The sequence below is a fragment of the Lynx rufus genome, unplaced genomic scaffold (genome assembly GCF_022079265.1).
Source record: "Lynx rufus isolate CCGP_SWC_20201006 ecotype Redwood Valley unplaced genomic scaffold, mLynRuf1.p SCAF_7, whole genome shotgun sequence".
Classification (NCBI taxonomy): Eukaryota; Metazoa; Chordata; class Mammalia; order Carnivora; family Felidae; genus Lynx; species Lynx rufus.
The window spans coordinates 78,995,805-79,018,183 of NW_025814889.1; the positions used below are offsets into that span (position 1 = coordinate 78,995,805).

Consider the following 22,379-nt stretch of genomic DNA (forward strand, 5'->3'; position numbering starts at 1 on the left):
GGTGGGAAGGATGGAGTTGACAGAGCTGGAGAGAATACCAACGGATAGAGAACACTCTGACGGGGCACCCAGAGTGCTGCCTCCTTTTATCCTGTCGAGCCCAGGACACCGGAAAAGGGCGTCTCTCCACTATCTCCTTTCCTAGTGCTAAAGGGCCAGGGGCCATGGGCAATTTGTAGAATAGAGATCTCCAACCCTTCGTGGGAACAAAGCATTTCTGATAGCAAGCGGAATATGCTGTCCTTGCAGACCGGAGTGGTCTAATCTGGCATTTATCTGTGCTCTTAATTAGGGAGCAGGAAACTTATCCCCTTCAGAGATCTCCTAGCTTTATTTTTCCAGGGCTTCCTCCGTCTTGTTTATCTATCAGTGAGGAGCAAAGGCAATGCCTGGCTTTATCCAGAGAAGACCCATCTGAAAACCCAAGGTTTCCTCCCAAGAGAACCCATCTCCCATTATTGGGTTGGTGGTAGTGAGGAGCCGAAGTATTCATGCCAGAGAAGAGGAGACTTGGAAAGAACATGGTGTCTTCAAAGATCTAGATCCAAGACAGAAGTTCCAGGAGTCATTCTTTGGGTCACTGTCGGGACCCCAGCTGTTCAGCAACGGAACGAACCATAGGAAGATAATGGAAGCAACCACACAGAGTCTGCATGGCCCTCAGCAGGGGTATTGTCTGGGGCTTTCTGTGGGTGAGGCCTGCGGGGGCTGGTGGTTGGTGGTGACCTTGATGTTGCCTTTTCAACAGTAAAAACCTTTTCAGGCAGCTGGCAGTTCCCGCAGCCACAGTTTTGCTCCCGAATAAGGTTGTCCACCCCATACTGGGTCTTCCCAACCCCTGTGATCCCTGGAGAAACACTCTACACCCAGGGACCAAGCTGTAGGAGTCCCTGAGTTCGGGGTGGGCTGTTCTGTCAGTTTCCTGATCATTTCAGGAAGCCACTCAATTAAGGGACGGGAGAGAGCAGCTCTTTCTTAGTTCAGGTAGTCCTGGTGGGGTGAAATGTTACAAAATTCCTTCAAAAACAGGCATCTGGTAGCTATCCTGATGCAGGACTGCGGAAGCTCCTTCTCCAGGGACCCTGTCTCCCCAGCCCCCCCACCCTCCCATCCCCCACCGTCCCAGCAGGGCCTCGCCCCAGGGCATGGGGGGGGCATAATGTAAGTGGTTTCTTGTGGCTTTCTAAGCCATATTGCAGGTGCTGGTTTGTGAATGAGTCCCTTGACCAACACACAGCCCCAGCCACCAAGGAGCTGCGGACCAATAAGAGGAATCTCCGTAAAGAACTTAATCTGGGGCCAGAGCTCCAGACAGAACAGCACTGTGATGCTGGCGGAAGCACGCTAATTTTGACCATAGATTTCAGGAACCTCCAGAAGGCAGGGCTAGTACCCCCCCCCCCAGCACTCTTGGGGGTGGGGGCTGGTTCGCAGCAGCTGCTCCCAGGGGACTGACGTATGACTTGTAGTGGCAGCGATGGTGGCAGCGATAGAACCTGCCCACCGTAGTAATAGTGACAGAGCAGACAAAAAGAGTTCGCATCAATCGTTCACACCGCATGTGCCCAGCATTGTGCTCAGGACCACCAGCATTTCTACTTTAACCCTGACCTTCCACACTTTTCTTGACAGGTGAGAACCGGAGGCTTAGAGATGATAAAGAATTTGCCTGAGGGCACTGGGCTAGGAAGTCAGAGCTGGCACTGAAATTCGAATGCGTCTGGTCTCAAGGCCGCGTTCCCAACCAGCACGTAATGGGATAAGATGTCAGCTAGCAGCAAAGGCGCAGGGCTTTCTGTGCTGGGGGCTGGGCAGTGATAGTGATGGCGGTGATGACGGCCACGGGCTGGGGGTGGTGACGCAGAAGGAAGAGGAGGAGGCAGAGGGGACTTTCCGGACAGGTGTCATCATCGCTGCCACGCACAGGTGCCCCTCCCAGCGAATTCTAGGGAACGTGATTGCAGGGAATTGTCTCCGACCCACATTGTGGGATCTCTGGCAGTCCCGATCTTTGCTGTGATGGCCACCTTCTAATCAGCCACCACGCTCCCCACCCCAATCTTTGAGTTCACTGGGCTACTGAGCATGCCAAAGTCTGAAGAGATCAGTTCATTCAATAGCTGTAAAATTGAGTTCCTACTGTGTGTACCGCTCTCCGCTGGACAGTGAGAGAGAAACGTCTAAGACACTCTCCTTCTTCTCTAAAAAACGGAAACTGAAGTGGAGGAGACAAAATACAAGGGTGTGAAACTTGTCTGGTTGTTGCTTTTGCAGTTTTAACGCCACATGCCTGCACTGGATTACGTGTGACTCTGACAATTTCAGCAGTTACTGAAATTCCGATTAAAAAAAAATCAGAATAAAATACGTGGGGCTTGGGGCTCCCGGGGGGGCTCAGTCGATTAGGTACCTGACTTCGGCTCAGGTCATGATCTCGCGGTTTGTGAGTCTGAGCCCCGCGCTGGGCTCCGAGCTAACAGCAAGGAGCCTGCTTGGGATTCTCTCTCTCTCCCTCTCTGCCTCTTCCCCACTTTCTCTCTCTCTCTCTCTCTCTCTCTCTCAAAATAAATAAATAATAAAAAATATACATGGGGCTTTCTGAGGTGGGGGTCGGGAAGTGAGAGGTGGGCCAGGCTGCACAGGGGCAAAAGGGACAAAAGGGAAAGACGGTGGAGTGGCCGGGACACCTGCCTTCTCCCTGCGGACAGTGCAGCATCATGCGAAGGTAAAGAGGGGAAGAGACGTCACACTTTAGCTTAATGAGCAGTCTCTGTCATTGCATGAGAACTGTCGGGAGACAGGTACCCCGGGGAGCCCCCAGGGTGCTGAGCCTGTAGACACCACCATCTCCTGCCATCTTGGTTAAGGATACTTCCGGAGGGTAAGAGGCCCACTCTGCAGGGCACACCACACTGGAGGTAAATCAAAAGCAGGGCCTTGAATAATCTCAAATGGACACAACCAAAGTCCCGTCTGCCTGGCTTGAGAATGGATATTGAAGGCCATTTTCCTCTAGTCCATTGGCCTTTGGACTACCCCTCAACACAGTCTAGGGAAGCAGTGTTCTGTAGTTAAAGGCCATTAATGGAGGGAAGAAGAAACCTGAAGGATCCTTGACCGAACTTTGGGGCTGCAAGACTTGGGGACACACCACAGCACCTTAGAAATGGCAAAAGCACTTGAAACTGAATTCCCTGATTTCCCTTTAAAAGTGAGCTCAGTGCAGAAACCTAAGACTCCTGACCTGTCTGAACCAGTTTGAAAGGAGGCTGTTTTTCCATCCTTGTCCAAATTTAGCTAGCCCCAACAATAGAGTTCATGTGCTTTTCTGCCATCCTCACCACACCCCCTCCCAGCACCCTTCCCCTCCCTGACATGAAATGCTCTGCATCCTGGAGGATCCCATCTGACAGCAGATAGAACATGCACCTGCGAGGTGGGGCCCAGCCCACTGCGACAATCTGGGGCTCCAGATGCAGGATGAGAGGCAGAGGGGCAGACGATGTGGAGAGAGTGAGACAGAAAGTTCTGCGTTAGGAAGAAGGGGCACAGGATATGAGGGAGAGCACCCCAGACAGGACGGCTGGGAGAAGTAGCTGAAGACCATTTTGTAGGGTGACCAACGATCCTGGTTTGCCTGGGACGGAGGGGTTTTCCAAAACATGCATCCTTCAGTGCTGCCCCTGGGCAGTTCTGAAACACCCAGACGGTTGATCACTCTAGCACCCTCCATATCGCACTGTACAGACTAGCAAATTCTCCAGCAGTTTGTAGGGGTCACTAAAGTTGCATCTCCCCCAGTCTGTAAAATGTCAATACCCAAGCAATTCTCTGGTCTCCCTCTCTCTCTCTCTCTCTCTCTCTCTCTCTCTGCTAATCCCCCCAACAGCCCTCTACCCAAGTGTTAGCATGAATTCCCCCCACCCCAGATTATTGAGAAGACGGGTAGCTAGATGACATCAATTTAACTCTATTCCACACTCACTCACTTAAATGCTTGCCCCATTATAAGGTGCTGTGCTGAGCGAAATCCCAGATAGGCCGTCACCATGGTCCCCACTGCCATTTCTTGGTGCCACGTTAGCATAGAAGACGCTGTACAGGACGCCTCTACTGACTACAACTTAACAGAGGATGTTTAGTGACTTGAAACTTCTCCCTGCTAGTTCTCATAGAACTTTCTACAGACACGCCTCGGTATCTCTCCACAAACACCCTTCTCTGAGTTAAGGGCCTTCCCCACGTCCCCTCCTCCGCACCAGCATCTCTTTCCTTCTTGCTGGCATAGTCCATCTCAGGAGGGGCGCGACTCCTCCTTCCCTCCTCAGGAGAAAAGCGGCAGGGCAGTCCCGTCCCCCGGGTGCACCACTGGATTTCAGCCCCACTCGCCCCCTCACCAGGTCCCGGTGCTGGGCACAACCCTCGTGGCCCTCAGGGCAGTCTTGGTGGCTTGCCTGAGTCCCAAGGATGGGCTCATGACGTACGGTGAGTTGGAGCCTCTGGCCAGAAGTCTCCCTCCTCCCAACAGGAGGGTCGCCAGAGAGTCCTGGCTTCCCTGTGAGTTCCCCCCTGCTTCTCCAGGGCTGGCTGGGCTCTGTCATCCAGTCCCCTGGGTCTCTTCCTCACTGAGCCCCTGGGAGAGGGCGGTGGTCTCCCAGTTCCCACCCCTGTCCACTCTGGGCTCTATCCACAGGGAACTCTGTCCTGCCCTCCTTCCCTCTGACTGGTTCTGCAGTCTGGTTTTTGATTTTCGCAGACTGAGTACCCTTTTGCCTTCAGCACATCCCGGACTGTGTCTCACTAAACTCCTCCATTCTTGTTTCCTTCTCTCTCTTCCTACTCCCTGGCTCCTAAGCCTGTAATGGCTGGACAGACCCCCAGTCCTTTAGTGTCGATCAAGAACTCGGTAGCTCTTTATCCCCCCCCCTTTTTAAAAAGAAAAGCTCTCTAAACTCTCTACAGCTCCACCCCACCACCCACCTAGTCATCACAGGGCACTTTCCTCTCAGCTCAAGTGCACAGAGGTATGTGCAGACAAGCACAGTCTTGCTCTGGAAGAGGACACATTTTCTTCCATTTGCTTGTTTGAAAATACCACTGGGCCCCCATTCCTGTATTACTTCATCTGTCTCCTTACCTCAGACCCCTCCACCCCAGCCGCTTCTGGAAGAAGTTTGCAAGGTATTTCCTGGTCCCCTTTATTGCTCGATTCTTTTTTTTGAAAGACAATGGAGAGGCTGGAGGAAATGAAATGTCTTAATCTTTCCATCGTGACTGTGAACTTGGGTGCTTGATCTGCCTCTTCCTTTGCCCATTTCCAAAGCAAACAGGCTGGGCTGTGCAGTGGGCTGTAATTAAGCCACTCTTCACTAATGACATGCTCTCTATCTCCCATCAGAGCATGGTGCAGCCCTGCCCAAATAGGAGGGGAAACCCCTCCCCACCCCCATCCGGTTCCTAGGGAGAAACAGGAGTGAGTGGTGAGCTGGGCCTGGGGGGGATGGGCACCTGCTTCAGGTGTGGGGGGAATGGCCATCCCCCTTCCCTGTGCCCTAATCATACCTGAGCCTGGGGGGTCCTGGGGAAGGGCGTTGGGAAGGGGACCGGAGAAAGGAAGAGGCATCCAGGCAGGACCGAAGCACTAAGGGGTCTGGGGTGACCATAGGCAAGGTAGGAAGTGGGAGGAAAAAATATAAAAACGGGACATCTGGAAAGAAATACAAGAAATAAGAAGCTGTTGTTTTAGGAAACGGAAGCTGGAAAGACTGGGTCAGTGGGGGCGGAGGGAATGGGTTGGTCCTGGGGGGAGGGGCTAAGAGAGGGTACAGGAAGAGTCTCTGGAGGCAGAGGCTTGAACTGAGCTGTTCCAAGAAAGGCATTTCCATCCAGCCCCAGCCCAGGTGGAAGGGGACAGTTACCTGCAGGCTACTGTGCTGGGAGGTCCTAAGTACCACTGTCTGGAACGCCAGCCTGGCATGGACCTAGAACCTCAGGCATGTGGGGCTTCGGTGACGCCCCACGTTGGCACCTGAGGCTGGGGTCAGAGCTCCATTCAGAGCTGAGACCTGAGTGAAGCGTCTTTATAAGATTCTGTCAACCCTCCCTTCCAGAGCAAAAGGACTGGAGACCCCAAGTCCCCCTCTCCTCAGTGTTGTGGGCTCCCACTGAGGCACGTGAGACTTTATGGCCAGGCTTCTAGGTGCAACACACAGCTGTGGGTTCAGGAGGCTGGTTGTGAAAAGAGACTGCAGATCGGAGAGTGGGGGAAGGGCCGCACACCAGGACAGGAACAGTCTGGAAGTGGGAGCCAGTGAGCATAAGAGACGGGGGCGCACTGGTTCCCATTAGGGCAGAGGAACAGCTGAGCAGCATGGAACAAGGGTGGGGGCCACATGTCGTAACTGAGAGCCAAGGAGAGGGCTGAGAAAGACCAGCGGCTGTGGGAGAGAACCTTCTAGAAACCGATGTGAGCTGGAAGGGCTGAAGGGAATAAGACGGGGAAGAGCTGCTGGCCTGGGATTGGAATCCAGCAGGGAATCCAGCAGGGATTGGAATCCACACAGTGAAACAGCTGTGCTCAGGTGTAGACACCGAGTGCTCGCTTGTTGAGGGCTTGCTGGGTGCATTTTGATGCATTTCATCCTCACACCAGTCCTGTAGATAAATGCTCTTATTTTTCCCACTTTACAAATGAGAAAACAAAGGAGCAGGCAGACGGGGTTGCCCAAGTCACAGTTTTATAAGTGGCAAAAGAAATACTCAACTGGCCAACTGCAGACTGTGCCCTTCCACACAGGGCGACTTCCTGCGCACAGGTCCCCTCTAGCCTGGGTCCACTGTGCTATGGTTCAGGTCCCTTGTTGGGAGCAGCTTTAATCTGGAACTTGGTGCTGCATCTGGAGTGTTTGGACCCCCTGAGAGCCCTCCTGGGGAAGATGGATGGATGGCTGGATGGCTGGACTGGAAGCAAGAAGGAAGGATTCAAGCAACAAGCCTCTAAGAGGGACCACATCTACACAGGGGTGTGGTGTGGACGTTTACCAGAGGGCAGCGATGCGCGAGGCCATGGAAAGTGGTTCACAGGAGAGAAGAGACTCTCACTGTCTCTGGCGGTTCTGGTAGCACTTGCCAAATAAAGCGATTGTCCTACAAGCAGTTGTCATCCCGAAGGTGATAGAAGTGGTGGAGGCCCTGGAAGAAAGATTGGACACAGCTAGCAAAGGGCAGCTGGAAATCTCAGAGCAGCTGCCAAATGTGACATAAAAGGTCTTTAAGATGCCCTTTCCACCTCCTCCAGGAAGCCTTCCCAGAATGTCTGTGTTCAGCTCTGATCTCTTCCTTCCTCTGTTACCCCTTGGCTGTGCCTTGCCAGCACCTCCATGCCTGTGTCATCTACTGAGAGAGACAGAGACAGAGAGACAGAGAAAGAGAGAGGTCTCAGAGGGGGCCGCCCTGCATCAAGGCAGGGATTTGCACACAGTGCAGATGGGGCTGGGGGAGCGTATTGCTGAGGGATGCGGGTTTCACCCCCCAGGACCTCCAGATCAGCACCACAATTCTCAGGCACTCATTGAGGAAGAGCTGGCTGGAAGCCCCAAGATCTCTGAGTAGAGATGAGGAGGTTCAGGCTTCGCAGCCAGCGCCCCTCACCCTATGTGAGTGAGAGGTCAGAGAGGAGAGGGAGGGGGCAGGAGCCAGGGTCTGGGCAACATGGAGGCTGGGGCCAGCCTGGGCACGCCAGGGAGTGAAACAGCATCTCCTCCAGCTGGCACCCTGTGGCGGGCACAGAGCCCTGTTCCAGATCATTCCACACCCTCTGCGCTAAAGGGAAGTCTCCTCTGGAGCCGCGGAAAAGGAAGGTGCAGTACCCGGGGCTGCTGGCAGAGGGCAGTGTGTGTGCACAAAATCCAGGCTCCAAGGAGTTCTTTCTCCTGCTTAGAAATCAGCAGTTCGTGACCGCATGGGAATGTGTTTCAATGAGAAGACCCAGTGCCCCCTGTCCTGCACTTAACCCCTCTCAGCCAGGTCCTTGGGCACAGTCCTGCGGTGGACTGATGGGTCGTGAACCAGTTCAGAGCCGGCATAGAAGGCCCCTGCACGGGCAATAATATTGTAACAACCAACATCTGTTGGCTGCAAACTATATTCCAGGCAAACTGTAGTTCTTCCATGATCCTTTTTCATTTATTCCTCTACAATGAGAACCTTGTCAGTAACGAAGTGTCCTGTCTGGAAGTATGGGCTCTGCGGCTGGGCTGGCGTTCGGTTCCCAACGCTGCCATTTCTTAACTATGTGACATTGGATGGTTTCTTTCACTCCTCTGAGCCTCAGTATTCTCATTACTAAGATGTGCATTATGATCATTGCATCTTGTAGCAATAACACCTATATCAGATTGTTGGAAGAATTAACTGAGTTGCCGGACGTAAAGTGCTCAGGAGAGTTGGGGTCGAGAACAGTGCCTGTCGTAGGAAAGGCTCAGTGATGGCCAGCTTGTGTCGATCCTATCTTGCAAGGGCAAGATATTGCACGAGGGCCACAACTAGCCATTAGAAGAGCCAGGATGGGAAGCCAAGCTTACGACACTCGACTGGTATGCTAGCAGGGGGACCGTTTGCCTGAGACAGGCTGGCTTATGCCTGTCATCTGACCATCCAGTTTAGCAAGTGTCCAGATCCAGAGGGTTCCAGATTGGTTGATAAGTTATATAAACTTCATATACATGGATGTCTATAAAACTCAAATTTATTAACACAAGTATGTTTCATTACTCACAAACCAAGTCATCAGGTCACCTGTGTGTACCCCAAGCCCCTTCTCCCCAGCGAAGGTGGACTAGACTAAGCCATGCATTCTTGCAGCAAACGTGTATTGAGTCCCAACTGTGATGCAGACTGGGGGCCCTGAAACACGGGGCTGAGAGGGAGTGGGGTGAGGTGACACACGTGTGTGCAACTACCAGGACACCAGGAAAATAAAGCACCAACTATAATGCAGATTCTGGAATGGTGCTGTGGATGTGTGGGGCTGTGAACCAGGGCAGAGCACAGAACCATCCAGGCCTCCATTTGCTGGCCTATAAAGTGAGGAGACAAGGAGGGATGCCTGGGTGGCTCAGTCAGTTAAGCATCCAACTCTTGATTTCAGCTCAGGTCATGATCTCGCCTTTCGTGGAATCAAGCCCATGTCGAGCCCCATGTCGGGCACCATGCTGACAATATGGAGGCTGTTTGGGATTCTCTCCTCTCTCTGTGTCTCCCCTACTCACATTTGTGCTCTCTCTCTCTCTCTCAAAATGAGTAAATAAACATTTTTTTTTAAGTAAGGGGACAGGGAGAACTGTCTGGCCACCAGCTCTAATGTTCCCTCTCATTTAATGTTCAATGACTTTGATGGAGTCTGCCAGGAGGGACCAGAAAAAGCATGAACGTGGGAGGTGGCATTTCAGCCAGGCCACAAAGGATGAACACGGGCTTTCCCTAAATGGGGCACGGGAACCTGCAAGTGAAAAAATCATATTTGCAAAGATCCTTGGGTATGAAAAGTCCTGGCCCGCTGGAAAGAAAAACCAAGGTTAAAGCTAGGGATGATGTGGGAGGAGAAGGCGTCACTGGGCACCTCGAATGCCCCCCTCAAACGAGGCTCATCCCTGGAAGGTGGTCTCACTCTTAGCACCTTGCTGGAACCAACGGTGGGAACTGATTCCGAGAAAACAATACCCCTGCAGAGACACGCGCGTGCCTCAGAGAGCACCCTTCTTCCTTCACTTAATTTCCACTCATGGCAATAATCACTGCTTGACTGTGTGTTATGGATGTCTCTGTTAGTTGCGTGGTTTCACTCTTCTCATAGGCTGTAAGCTCTGTTGAGAACACAGTCTGTGCCTGTTTGTTTACTCCAGTATTTCCAGTACCTGAAGACTGGTTTGGTGAGCCGCTACTTTCTGCACCCAACAGATCCGACGCATCCAGAAACGTACACACAGGCAAGCCTCAAACTTTGCGGTGGAAAAGAATTGGCTGGAAAAACAGAAAGAGGCCCTCTGTGGGGCAGCGGAGTTAAGGTGGGTTGGCAGGAGAGTGAGGAGGTAAGGAAAAAGAAGGAAATAAGAGGCACTTAGTGTAGGTGCCTTTGAGAACCCGGGCGAGAAGCCACACCGAAGCTCGCGTGCCTGAGCATCCTGGCGTGACCGCGATGTGAGCCTGTCTGCAACAGGGGTGATAGTGCCCACCTCACACTGTGTGCACAGGTGCCCCGGTGCCCCGGAAGCAGAGCCTGTCCAGAGGCATGTCAGAAACAAACCCCAGCTGCTGACCAGGAGCCGCCCTCAGCAGTACCTACCTGGCCACAACCAGACGGCAGAGACCCACGTCCGGCCTGGCACCCCAGAATTAAAGTTCCAGAATTAGGAACTTTAGAAGGGGCGCTACCAATGTCAACTTCCTGGGCAACAGATTCAACACGGGAATCAAATGGCACTGATCCTTTATTGCAGGAGAAGCAGAGAACCGGACATGACCCGAAGCAGAGGACAGAGAGACCCCCTGGGCCGCAAAGGCCCAAGAAAGGCATGGGGACAGAGGGGCTCACACCTGGCCAGGGGGAAACATCCTACACAGATGCGTTATCTCTGCACTGGGGGCAGCGACCCAATGATAAATGGCCAAGAAGGAGGTCACCGAGAGCACTCGTGACCGGACTTCCCACAAAAGAGCGTGCACCACCCAGACCACAGGGACAGGGGACGGCTCAGGGACTGGGGCTCCAGAGGAAGCACTTCAAGGCTGGGACAGGGTGGGGGTGGGCAGGGAGTGGGGGTGGAGCAGACGGGTTCTGCAGCTTTCTGCTCACAGCCCTTCATCTCGAGGCCTTTTTGGTTGCACAGCTGCTGCCTGAGGTCTTGGGCAGGGGATCCTTGAACTCGCTGCCGCAGTTGCCTTTGGTTTTGACGTCCACGGCCGCGGGTTTAAAGCCATAACTGCTCGAGGCGCCGAAGCCCACGCTGAAGCCAGCCCCTCCTGCCCCAGCGCCAGTGCTGCTGATCACAGCTGGAACAGGGGGGAAGAGAAGACCCCTGGCCTGTGGCATCCCGGCCACTCCTTCAATTCCCTCCCCCTGGGGACAGATTCTCTCTGCAGTGTGCTTTTAGTTTACAAAGAGGTTTTCAGCAGCACTGATCATTTTTCAAGTATTTGGCCGCACGTATTAGACCCTGTCCTATCGGTCTGCATCCATCCACCAGCGACAGACTTAGAGCTCCAGCGAGCTCTGGCAGGGACCTTCCCCCACAGGAACAAAGACCCTTCGGTGCGGCCCCCAAGGAAGGGGCTGCTGGAGTACCCCCCCACACACAGTAACTCCCCTGCCCCGTCCCTAGCTTTCCAGCCTGTTTCAGCTTCTTCCACCGTCCTGCCCTCAGGCTCCCCCCAGCCCCCACCACCCCCAGCACCACTACCCCCCCTCCCCACACCCTCCCCCCCCCCGCCCCACCGACTGCAAGCTAGAGCCTTGATTGTGCGCTGGTCTCAAGATCAATAGAATGTCTCCAGGAAGCCTCATGCTTACAAGAGGCGTTTAGATTATACACTACTGGGCATCATTTGATCTTTCCATGGATTGTGCTTCTGTCTTTCACGGTATTATTATTTTTCTCCATCCGCTGCTTCTCACTGGCTACTAAAGCCTCTTCACACCCCTACATCTGTCCTGAACCCTCCCTGCTGTCCTGACTTCTCTCTGGTGTCATGGATTTGGAGGCTCAGACTTCTGGTAGGTGACCAAGGGCAGAACCAGGTCCTGGTACTTACAGATGCTCACGGAACTGGGGTGCTCCCCGGACATCCTGGAGAGAGAAAGTGGGGGAGGCAGATAAACCCTCTGTAAAGCAGCGCTGCATCTATCCAGGGGGTCACAGGGATGCCCCTCAGAATGCACACTGCCCATCCATCCCTTCTTCCCACACACCCCAGCAGGACCTCTCCGGAAAGGAACAGAGACAAAAAAATCTGCTGTGAAGGCTCCCTTCTCCATCAGAGCGGCTCTGGAGTGGTCTGGTGGCTGGAGTGATCATGTCCCTGCTCCCCTCTATTATGCCAGTGGTCTCACACAGTCAAGAAGAACGAGCTCACATCCTCGCAGGGCCTCAGGCTTTGCCAGAGTTACCTCGTGCTCAGATGACTCTTGGAAGCCATCCTGCCCGCCCCCTCCCCGGACTCACCCTCAAGCGCGCAGCACAAAGGGCCAGGGACACTCTGTTTTGCAACCGCTACAGATGTTAATATTTCCTCTCCCACTACCTCTCTGGGATTTTTACAACTCAGTCCTTCCTAGAGTCTAACTTTGGTCTTTCCTACTGCACCATGTCAAACCCATTGCCTCAGTAGGACCTGAACCGACCCAAACTGTTTTCCCTGAATCTTCCTACTCACGCAGACGGGAAACTGTTCCAGATTAGAGATATCTGGCCCCCCACCTGCACTCTTCACCCTCCAGCAGCTTGCGGTAGGTGGCGATCTCCACGTCCAGGGCCAGCTTCGTGCTCATGAGCTCCTGGTACTCCCGCAGCATCCGGGCCAGCTCCTCCTTGGCCTGGTGCAGGGCGGCCTCCAGCTCATCCAGCTTGGCCCGGGCGTCCTTCAGGGCACAGTCGCCCCGCTGCTCGGCATCGGCGATGGCCGTCTCCAGGTTAGAGCACTGCGGAGCAAGTGCATCCAGCGCTTTGAGCCAGAATGCAGTTCTGAGATCCTGCTCAGACACCCTCCCCTCATTTGGTCCTGACCGATAGTAAATGTTCTGAGGTCCTCCCAGTGTCCCCCACTTTGGACATTGCTACAGATGAATCTGTTCTTTCTCCTAATTCCAGCATGGCTCACCTCCGCTCATGCGTTGGCATGTGAAGCTGGAGCTTCCCTACCTTGGGAGAGAGGAGGAAGGGCACTGAGAAGGCGAGCTCCCTGGGCCTGTGGCCCCTGCCCTCCCCCTCCTGGTGTGTAACACTGGCTGCAAGATTCTAATGCCAACCCAAGACAAAAACAAAAACAAAAAAAAAAAGAGGGATTAATAAAGTTCCTTACTGATGAAATTTCTGTCCAGTAAACCTGCCACACTGAGTCTGGCCTCCAAAATTCCACAGAACATCACACTAGGGGAGTAATAGCCTCAAAAGATACTCTTGTTACCAGGTTTCCCAAGCGGGCAGACAGCTGCTGTCAGGTAGAAGGCTAACGTGCAATACAAAACTGCAGATGAGGCTCTGGGCTGCGGCCATGGGACGGCTGCCGTGGGCTTTTGGACCTCTTAGTCTTGGTGTGTGTTCCATCACTAGGCCAAGGTTTTGGTGGGATCTAAAACTCTGGCTTCTCGGGGCGCCTGGGTGGCGCAGTCGGTTAAGCGTCCGACTTCAGCCAGGTCACGATCTCGCGGTCCGTGAGTTCGAGCCCCGCGTCAGGCTCTGGGCTGATGGCTCGGAGCCTGGAGCCTGTTTCCGATTCTGTGTCTCCCTCTCTCTCTGCCCCTCCCCCGTTCATGCTCTGTCTCTCTCTGTCCCAAAAATAAATAAACGTTGAAAAAAAAAAAAAAATAAATAAATAAATAAATAAATAAATAAAACTCTGGCTTCTCTTTTCTGGTGTGTCCCCTTCCTCTGCAGTCAAATTTGCTTCACCCCAAGGAAAGCAGCTGATGCTAAGGCCAGACGGAATTCTAGATTGCGGTCCAGCCGGCACCACCCCTGTGCCGGGCAGGCCCCCAGCCGTGCAAACACCCATAGTGTTTCGGGTGAGTGGCTCACAGCCTCAGGACCCAGCCACCCGACCACAGAAGACCACATCCCATCCTCGGGACTGTGGAGGTCTAATCATTCAGGGCGTGGCAATATACTCTGTTGGGCTGGGGCAAGGCCTTCCTGTCTGATAGGAAAGTGTGCCAAATTCTGCCAAGCTGGCCTCTGCTCCTTTTCACCGACTGAGGTCCCGCACGGTGAGCCCAGGAGGCTTCTGGGTCTCATGAATGTGGCGTGAGGGGAGAGGGCATGAAATTGGGGCATCCTTGACAACAATCATCCCATGGATCCTGGGGTCAGCAAATGTCAAGACAGTCTGCAGGTGAAACTATGTGCTTCTTTGGTGGGAAGGCCAGAGGGCCAGAAAGCACCCTGACTGAGGGCCCTCTGGAGGAGCTTCAAGGGGACCAAGCATCGAGAGTGACCCCCATGGGCTCCCCCACGGAGGACATCTTCCCTGACCTCCTAGGTGGTGTTCTGATTGCAGACGTCACTTTCTGGTAATAAGCTCACCCAACCGTGAACACACGGCATTTTGCCAGCTACACATTATAATCTGATACTTGAGGGCAGCTTCAAACACCTTGTTGTTTTTCTTTCATGTATGCAGAACTTGATTAAATGAAAAACGCCATGAGTTCTTGTGTAATGTGGTCTTTTTTCTTTCAGCTGCCAGGAGCCTGGTGCACAGAAGAAGAGCGTGTGTATGTGTGTGTGTGTGTGTGTGTGTGTGTGTGTGTAGGGAAGGGAGGGGCCTATAAAGAAGAGGACAAGGGGACAGGGCCACTTGACTTGCCCAGGAAGCCTTTGTGCCAGCCTCCACCAACTCTGGGAATTTCCTGGGTTTGCTTCCTACAGACTCAGATAACCCAAATGATGCACCTGGGGTCATGGGGTCACTCGGTGCCAGGCCACCACACACAGCGCTGCCACAGCAGGGTGCAAACACAGAGCAGAGCCCTAGGCCAAGTCTACGTTGGAAAGCTCTTTCTCTCCCATTCTCCTAAATTCCACTGCTGGGCTCTCCTTCCTCTGGCACCGATTCATCATCACATGAAACCTCCTTTTCACCTACTGGGTCGGGTCTAAACTCCACTGCCCAGCTTCACAGGTGCCCATAATCTGCCCCGTGCTACCCGGTGGGGTCCCGCCCCCTCGCACCCCACCCATCACAGAACTTGTGCTTGAGCTAGGTGCCTCTCACCCCTGCACACATGCCATGCAGCGCCCACCTTGGATCCATTGCTCATGCCGGCTCCCTCACCAGGACCCCTTCCCTCTCCTTTCTGCCCATCCCCTCCCACCTCCTGTAGGAAGCCTCCCTGGGGTCTTCATTCCGCTCTGGCCACTCCGGACCCCTACAGCCCTTAGGAAGCATGTTTCACAGTGGGTGGAATGCTTCATCCTTCTATACGGGTTCAGACTATTCTCTCCTCCTGGACTGTAAATGCCCTCAGGAGGGACCATGTCTTATCCTTGTTCTGTATTTAGTCTCATACCCTTGGTGCTCAAGACAGCCCGTCAGCTGACGCATTTCATGGAACCCACCTGCTTCTTCACATTCCCTATCTCTGAGCGGATCCTCTGGATCAGGCGGTTGAGCTCTGAGATCTCAGCCTTGGTGAGTTTGAGGTCGTCCCCTTGCTGGCCCGCTGTGACCTGCAGTTCTTGGATCTGACGTTGGGGGGCGAGAAGGAGGAGCAGAGGACCATTGGGAATTCACCTCCCAAGGGTCCTGAGCATGGAGAGGGGGAGGGGGACCACATGCTGTTCTCACTGCCCAAGCAGTAAAGGTACTAGGAGGAGAGATGGGGGGGAGGGACTAGGAGGGAAGGAAAAGGGAGAGAAAGACCCCCCTTTCCTTTCAGACAGGAAGGCCCTGCTCCAACTCAACAGGGTCCTCAGGTCCACAAGGGTGAGAGCCTTGGTGGAGTTCTACGAAGTTGGGAACACAAAGAAAAGCCAAGATGGATGGATTACCCACAGAAACTGACAGAGTCTTCCCTGGGTTGTGGCTCATGTGACGTCTGCTGTCAGCTAGGGCCAACAGCCAAGCCCACATATGCCCCTAACACATGCCAAAGCTGTGGTTGCCCTCCCTGGACCACAGGGGGGCATTTCCACAAGGCCCAACTCCAAGACAAAAGAGGTCTCAACCCAGCCCAATACACACACACATGCACATGCACACACGAGGAGAGAGTGGCAGCCATAGTCACTGGGCCTTGCACACCTGGCACACAGCCCACCTTGGTCTGGTACAGGGCCTCGGCCTCGGTCTTGCTCTTCAGGGCGATCTCCTCATACTGGGCGCGGACCTCGTCGATGATGCTGTCCAAGTTCAGGTCCCGGTTGTTGTCCATGGACAGGATGACAGATGTGTCGCTGATGTGGGACTGCATCTGAGCGATCTCCTGGACAACAGTTAGGGAAGTGGAGCCAGTTAGAGGATCCCCATGAAGAGAGCACATCTCCCAACCCTCCCTGGCCAATCCCTCACTGCCCTCCCTCAGCCTTCCACAGAGCCTACCAGTGCCGGTGTGTGCCAGGCACGAGGGGAGCGCGTTGGGCTTTCAGCCCCAAGGTGGGACTGCCCTCTCCATCATGCACTCAGGCCTGCACCTACCCCTATTCCACACTCTATGACTTCATCCGGAATATGAGATCTGAGCGTGGCACACAGAGCTTCTCTAGGATCACCGACCACCTTCCCTTCCCCAGGCCCCTCACGGTTTAGCACAACTCAGGCCACGCATTCAGCTCCCTCAGGCGAGACCCCCGTGCCATTCTCAGCAGCCCCTGAGATTTTCCTCATCCTTCTCTGGGAACCTTCCCTGGCGGCTCAGGCAGAACTCCCTATACCTTCCTCTGCTCCCCACCAGAGCTCATCTGCAGGTTGTTTTCCTTATCGGACTATGACTTCCTGGAAGACAGGGATCACTTATTCTCCATCAGGCCCTCCTCAAGCCCACCTCATTGCTCAGCAAACGTCAGCTGCACTGAGCTGCCAACCTTCGGTCGACACGTCCATGCAGGCCGAGGGCCAGAAGCCACTTGTGAGTGGCACAGACCACACAGGAGAGCTCAGCGATATCCTTACCCCTTCATAGAGGCACTTGAAGAATTTGATCTCATCCGTCAGGGAGTCCACTTTGGCCTGGAGCTCAACCTTGTTCATGTAGGCGGCATCCACGTCCTGGGGGACACAGAGAGGAGCCAGCTGCCTTCCCCTGCCCTCCCTCCCTGCCACAAGGAGCTTCAGGTTCCCTACGGGCTCTACTCCCCTCTCCCTGGCCTCCACAGGGAGGCCCGGCTGCTGAGAGCAAACCAACCAATGCGCGGGGCGATGGCCGTGCCAGAAGTGTGGCGAAATGTGTGGTCTGGAAGCTGGCAGGTTCTGGGAGCATGCATCCCAGGCAAGGGGACTTAGGAGAGCAGGGAAATTAGAACCCCGGTCACCCTTTCCTCAGCCTACCGACATCACTGTGTCAGGTGTTCAGGGAGCTTCCCTAGGCCTCCTCCAGCCCTTCCTGTTCCCCTCTCACCTTCTTGAGCACCACAAACTCATTCTCAGCAGCTGTGCGCCGGTTAATCTCCACCTCATACCTGTGTGCAGCAAGAGAATGGAGGTGGTGTTGCCATTGGGATAATTCAGTTCTGCAAATGCTCCCTGAGCAGTTGGTGATCACCTCCATGCCCAGAGCTGCGTGGCAGTGGCTTACAAACTGGGGTTCACGTACCCTGGGGCATGCACAGCCTTCTAAAGGGGACGTGACGGGAACAGGTTTAAAGGAATTCACATCCAGCTCCTTCATTCACATGTGACCTATCCTGCCGTGTAGCTGCCCTAGAATGCACCTGTGGGGGGCTTCACTGTCCCTCCTGTTTCACAACTACCCCACCCTCCTGACAGCAGAAAGACGCACCCCTTCTGCCATCCGGCCCCTTAGCACAGTGCATTAGCCCATGGTGCAAAACGTCCCAGGCACCAAACAAAACACTATCCCCACCTTCGAGTTGTTTCTACTGGGTTTTTTTTATATATACATATTTCTGTTCCAGATGAAGCAAGGTCTTAGAAACAGGATGCTTGGATAGGACTGGATGTTCTTCATGCAGATATATTATAGATTGGGGAGACAAGAGTATAGATGACTCAAAGACCTATGTCACCTCTCACTGTTGTCAAAGAATGTTGAATAATGAATCTTAATTAATGCTAGAAAATGGCTTGTTTCCATATGATTTAACACGAGCAATCCATTTCAGCTTTTTCCTTCTTCCTAAGGCATGCCACTGGCTGCCAAGGGGGAAAAAGGCCTGCTGAATGACTCAAGTAGTACAGGTTAGTGAAGTGGGTTATTTTAAAATGTGACTGGCACATTTTCTGAACCTGCCAGATTTTGTCAGTCACATGGATAAAATACATAAAAAACAGTTGATATGATTTATCTCAGATTCCATGTGGGTTACTTAAAAGACAATTGAATACCTCTTTTTATCAAGTAGTTGTTTCTATTACAATTTATCATTATCTCACATTATCTTAGAAAATATTCAATCTTTCTTCCTCCCGTTAACAAGTAAGAGTATACCCTAGTTGCAGACCAATTAGTTTTTAGCCGATCTTTCTATTCCATAAAATACATAGAAAAAGTTTGATCATGATGGCTATCAAAATTAATCACATTCATTTGGCCATAATTTTTCATTAGGTACTTCTAGAAACCAAACAGCAGAACATACACATCTATACCCTTTTATAAAGAAAAAGAATGCATTTCATAGCACTATTGACTTTGGAACTAACTTATAATTTACAAAATACATTATAATACATACATAAAAGTTAAGCCACAGCCAAATGCATATTGATTTTTTGTTTTAGAACACAGATATATTAATTATATTAAATCTCTATCACTTTAATCTTGAATGCTTCCAATAACCTACTGTACAAGATGTAGACTTTCATTTCTTGCCAAGTGGATTTTACAATAGTTCCCAATTCATTTCATTATTTCATTTCATCCCCACGGTAATCCTGTGAAATAGCTTCTATTATTATCATCTCTCAATTTTATACATGAGGCAAAGTCATAAAGCTAGTTAATAGTAAAGCTAGGATCTCAGTGACATCAGGACACAAGGCCTTAGTGTTGCCTAGCACTTTGGTTCTTTTAAGAGCTGTTAATACATTACTTTCTGGCATTACCCTCTCTCAACAGCTCGTGCAAGTGGCGAGGCAGGCAGCAGTATCTGAATTTTATAAATATTAAAGCTGAAGTTCTCAGAGGACTGAGTGACTCATGGTCATGGTGGTGACTCCAGAACACCTGGCTTCCCTGGTCTGAAAAGTCCAGAGGCAGATGATCTTTGGATGCTTCTGACCTGGACATCTGGGCGCTCCCTGGAAATCCCCTCTTTTCCTCCAGAATTCTACCCAAATATCCAATGGAGTGGCATTTCCATCTTAACGCCACTCAGTCTCAGTTCACACTGTATTCATTTCCACTGCCTGGGGGCTCTCTGAGCGTGTTCTTTAAGCCTGTCCCCATAATCTGTGTGCTTTCAGGACTATAGACTATGTCACCTCCTCCCTGAGGACTCCACGCAGGTCTCAGGGCAGAGTTCTGCTTGGGGCTACTTCAGAACAGGGGTGGACAGGCAGACTGAACATGGAGCAAGAGAAATCACTTGGCTCTGACCATCTCCATCCCCTTGAACTGTGGAAGAAGTCATCTTTCCCTAGAGATCCTGGCACCTGAAAGCCAGCTTCCAAAATACCAGATCACACTGAGCCGGGATGGCTCAAGCCTGGGGGAAATTAATGGGATTCAGCAGCACAGATATGCCGCAGCATGAAAAAAGTTTTTAAAACCCTTGTTTGCTCAGCTTTAGGTTTTGCTCTGGGATTGGCGTGATGGCTCACATCCTAGGTACTCCCGTGGAAGGCCCCTCACACAGGAGGAGCTACAATGCCACCTGGGCTGTCCATCTGGTTTTGAGACAGCCCTCTTGTCCCCATGTCTCCATTTCCAATGTGAGAATGGGCACACCATTTCCTAGGCGATTCAGGGCACCACTTTGGGTAGAGATCCTTTCTCTTCCTATGTCTCAACCTGTCTGGATCTCCCTCCCTCCCCAGGGGAAAGGAAATCGCACATGGTATCAGCAAAGGACCTAAGAAGGCAAAAATGCTGGCTGCAAATCGAAACCTCAATCTGTCATCAAGACCCTCCAGTGGCGGATTCTCCGCCTCTCCACTCACCTCTTCTTGTAGTCCTCCACCAAATCCTGCATGCTTCTCAGCTCCGAGTCCAGCCGCACCCTGTCGCCTGTCTGTGTCTCCAGCTGCTTCCGGAGGTTGCTGATGTAGCCCTCATAAATGGACTCCAGGTTCTTCCTGCAGTTGTTCAGGTCTAACTGCTGCAGCAGGTTCCACTTGGTCTCCAGCACCTGGTTCTGCTGTTCCAGGAACCGCACCTGGAACCCAAAGGTGGTCATAGCACAGAATCCCCCTTCTGTTCTTGCCTCTCCACAAGTGGGGAGAGAGGGCCCCAGAAATCAGATACAGTCGGTCTTGGATGGGAGGGAGGAAAGAGCAAGACTCATCAGAGAATGGATTCAGCCAGGGGGACGTGCCTTTCTGGGTCTCCAAGACGAGAAATCAGATTGAGTCTAAAAGAAATCGGGAAGTAGGCTTACGCAGTGCTATAACTGCCACCGTGAGTTATCATGTGATGGGAGTAGCTTCTTTTGCTGTAAATGCTGGTGTTTTCAGAGTGAAGGAAGATGGGAAGCAAGGGAGGAACAGTGCAGGGGTGGGGAATGGCATTGGAAAGTCACTCTGGCCATTAACACGTTCTCTCTTATCTGCAACCTAAGTTGCTCTTGGTTGGTTTCTTCGGTTTTCATTTCAAAGCGGGTTCTCACATCTTTAGAAGGTTCCTTCATACTTGCCCAAAAGTCTTACATGTTTGGGCTCAATAACTTCAAGCCTCTGCTACTCGCTAGCCTTCCTCTTCTTCCCTACCTCTAGCTTGAGGGAGAGAAGGAAACATGAGGGGGAAGAACAGGCTTTGAACAGGAAAATGAGCCCTGTCCTCTGGGACAGTAGCTCTGTTTCTTCCAGTCCTTCCCTCTCCCCTCCAACCACTCCCTTCCTCTTCCTGAGCACAGCGGTGAGGGACACAGTCCTCTGTTGCTGTTCTATCAGCCTGGGCACGTTTACTGGCCTCCTGCCATGTTGGTTTCCTCATCCGCAAGGCAGAATGATAACACAATCACGGGTTGTGTGTTGATATATGGGAACCCCTTGGGACAGCACCGGGCACTGAGTAACATCAGCTCTTGTCAGTATTATGTCCCCTGTGACTCATGGCCTAGACCTTCTGCCCCAGGTTGGATACAGAAGCATATTCCTTCTCTCCTCTTCGTTCTTTGGGGTCACTGCCTCTGAGTCACCAGAGACAGCTTCCCTTTTAACCTCCGCATGCTCCCATCCCCACAGACACATAGAGAATGCACACCTGTAACTCGACATGCCCTCCTTCTCAATCTCCCTTCTCCCCTCTCCCCCTCCCCCCCCCCCCCCCAGCCCCAGCTTTCAGTTTTCTGGTCCTTTTCTTTCATCTCCTCTAGACACCTTCCTGGCTTATACCCCCATCCTACCTCCTACTTTGTTAAGTCCTTTCCCTTCACCAAGCATCACGTCCTGTGATACTCCCTGGTCAGTGTCCCTCTTGTGCTCCTGTCCTGGATATATGTACCCATCTCCTTGTGTGATAATTGAGAGCTCTCAGAGGGCCATTTCACAAGTCTCCTGCCTGTGGCGCACCCCCGTTCCGACCCCGGGTCTCGTCCACAAGGATAAAATGAAGCTTCTGTTTACCATGGGTCTTGGGTCGGGGGTGGGGGTGCCTAGCACTGTTCCAAGCACTTTAGAAACATCCAGTTCACCCTCACATCCTCATGTGGGGTAAGAGCCACAGTGTGCCCATTTTACAGAGGAGCCAAGGGAAGCCCAGAAAGGATAACCGGCTGGCCCAAGTTTTCACACAGCTGTCAGTGGCAGAGCCAGCACCCCAGTGCACACTGGTCACCAACGCAAGGCCGCACAGATGCCTGAGGACCCACCTTGTCGATGAAGGAGGCGAACTTATTGTTCAGCGCCTTGATCTGCTCCCGCTCCTGGGCGCGCACCTTCTGGATCTCGGGGTCCAGCTCCACGTGGAGGGGGGCCAGGAGGCTCTTGTTGACGGTGACCTGAGGGATGCCGCCGGGCGGGCACACGGACGGGCACGCGGGACCAAGCCCGGCGCTGCCGAAGACGGTGCCCACGAAGCCGCCCAGCCGGCCGCCGGTGCTGGAGCAGTGGCCCAGCGCGTAGGCGCCGCCCCGGCCGGTCGCGGCGCACAGAGCCAGGCGCCGGCCGCCCCCCAGGCTGAAGAGGCTCCGGCTGCCGAAGGCCGCCGTGCTCTTGACGCCGGCCCGGAACGAGGCGGAGCTGCCGCTGACCCGGCCCGCGATGACGGCCGAGCAGCCGCTGAAGCTGGGGCGCTCGCCGGCGGGGCGCTGGTGCAGCTGGCGGCTCAT

General features: G+C 53.1%; 1 protein-coding gene across 2 annotated transcripts; it reads right to left on the reverse strand.

The window, feature by feature from the left end:
- Positions 1-10,858: 10,858 nt before the first annotated feature.
- KRT72 (keratin 72) lies at positions 10,859-22,379 on the reverse strand. 2 transcript variants are annotated; one of them, XM_047065677.1, is made up of 9 exons: positions 21,921-22,379; positions 20,053-20,267; positions 17,327-17,387; positions 16,882-16,977; positions 16,031-16,195; positions 15,330-15,455; positions 12,474-12,694; positions 11,809-11,843; positions 10,859-11,049 (listed from the first exon to the last, which is right to left on the reverse strand). In XM_047065677.1, the coding sequence occupies exons 1-9, from the start codon at positions 22,377-22,379 to the stop codon at positions 10,859-10,861; spliced, it is 1,569 nt and encodes a 522-aa protein (XP_046921633.1). The 2 variants fall into 2 exon arrangements, with proteins under 2 accessions (XP_046921633.1, XP_046921634.1); XM_047065678.1 differs by lacking the exon at positions 15,330-15,455.

Bases quoted from the DNA above. Each gene is read 5' to 3' on its own strand.
- KRT72 (XM_047065677.1), bottom strand. From the start codon at position 22,379: ATGAGCCGCCAGCTGCACCAGCGCCCCGCCGGCGAGCGCCCCAGCTTC. The intron at 17,388-20,052 runs GTGAGTGGAGAG...TGCTGCACACAG, and splicing joins GTGGAGGACTACAAGAAGAG to GTATGAGGTGGAGATTAACC. The intron at 15,456-16,030 runs GTGGGCTGTGTG...CCCCAACGTCAG, and splicing joins AGGCCCTGTACCAGACCAAG to ATCCAAGAACTGCAGGTCAC.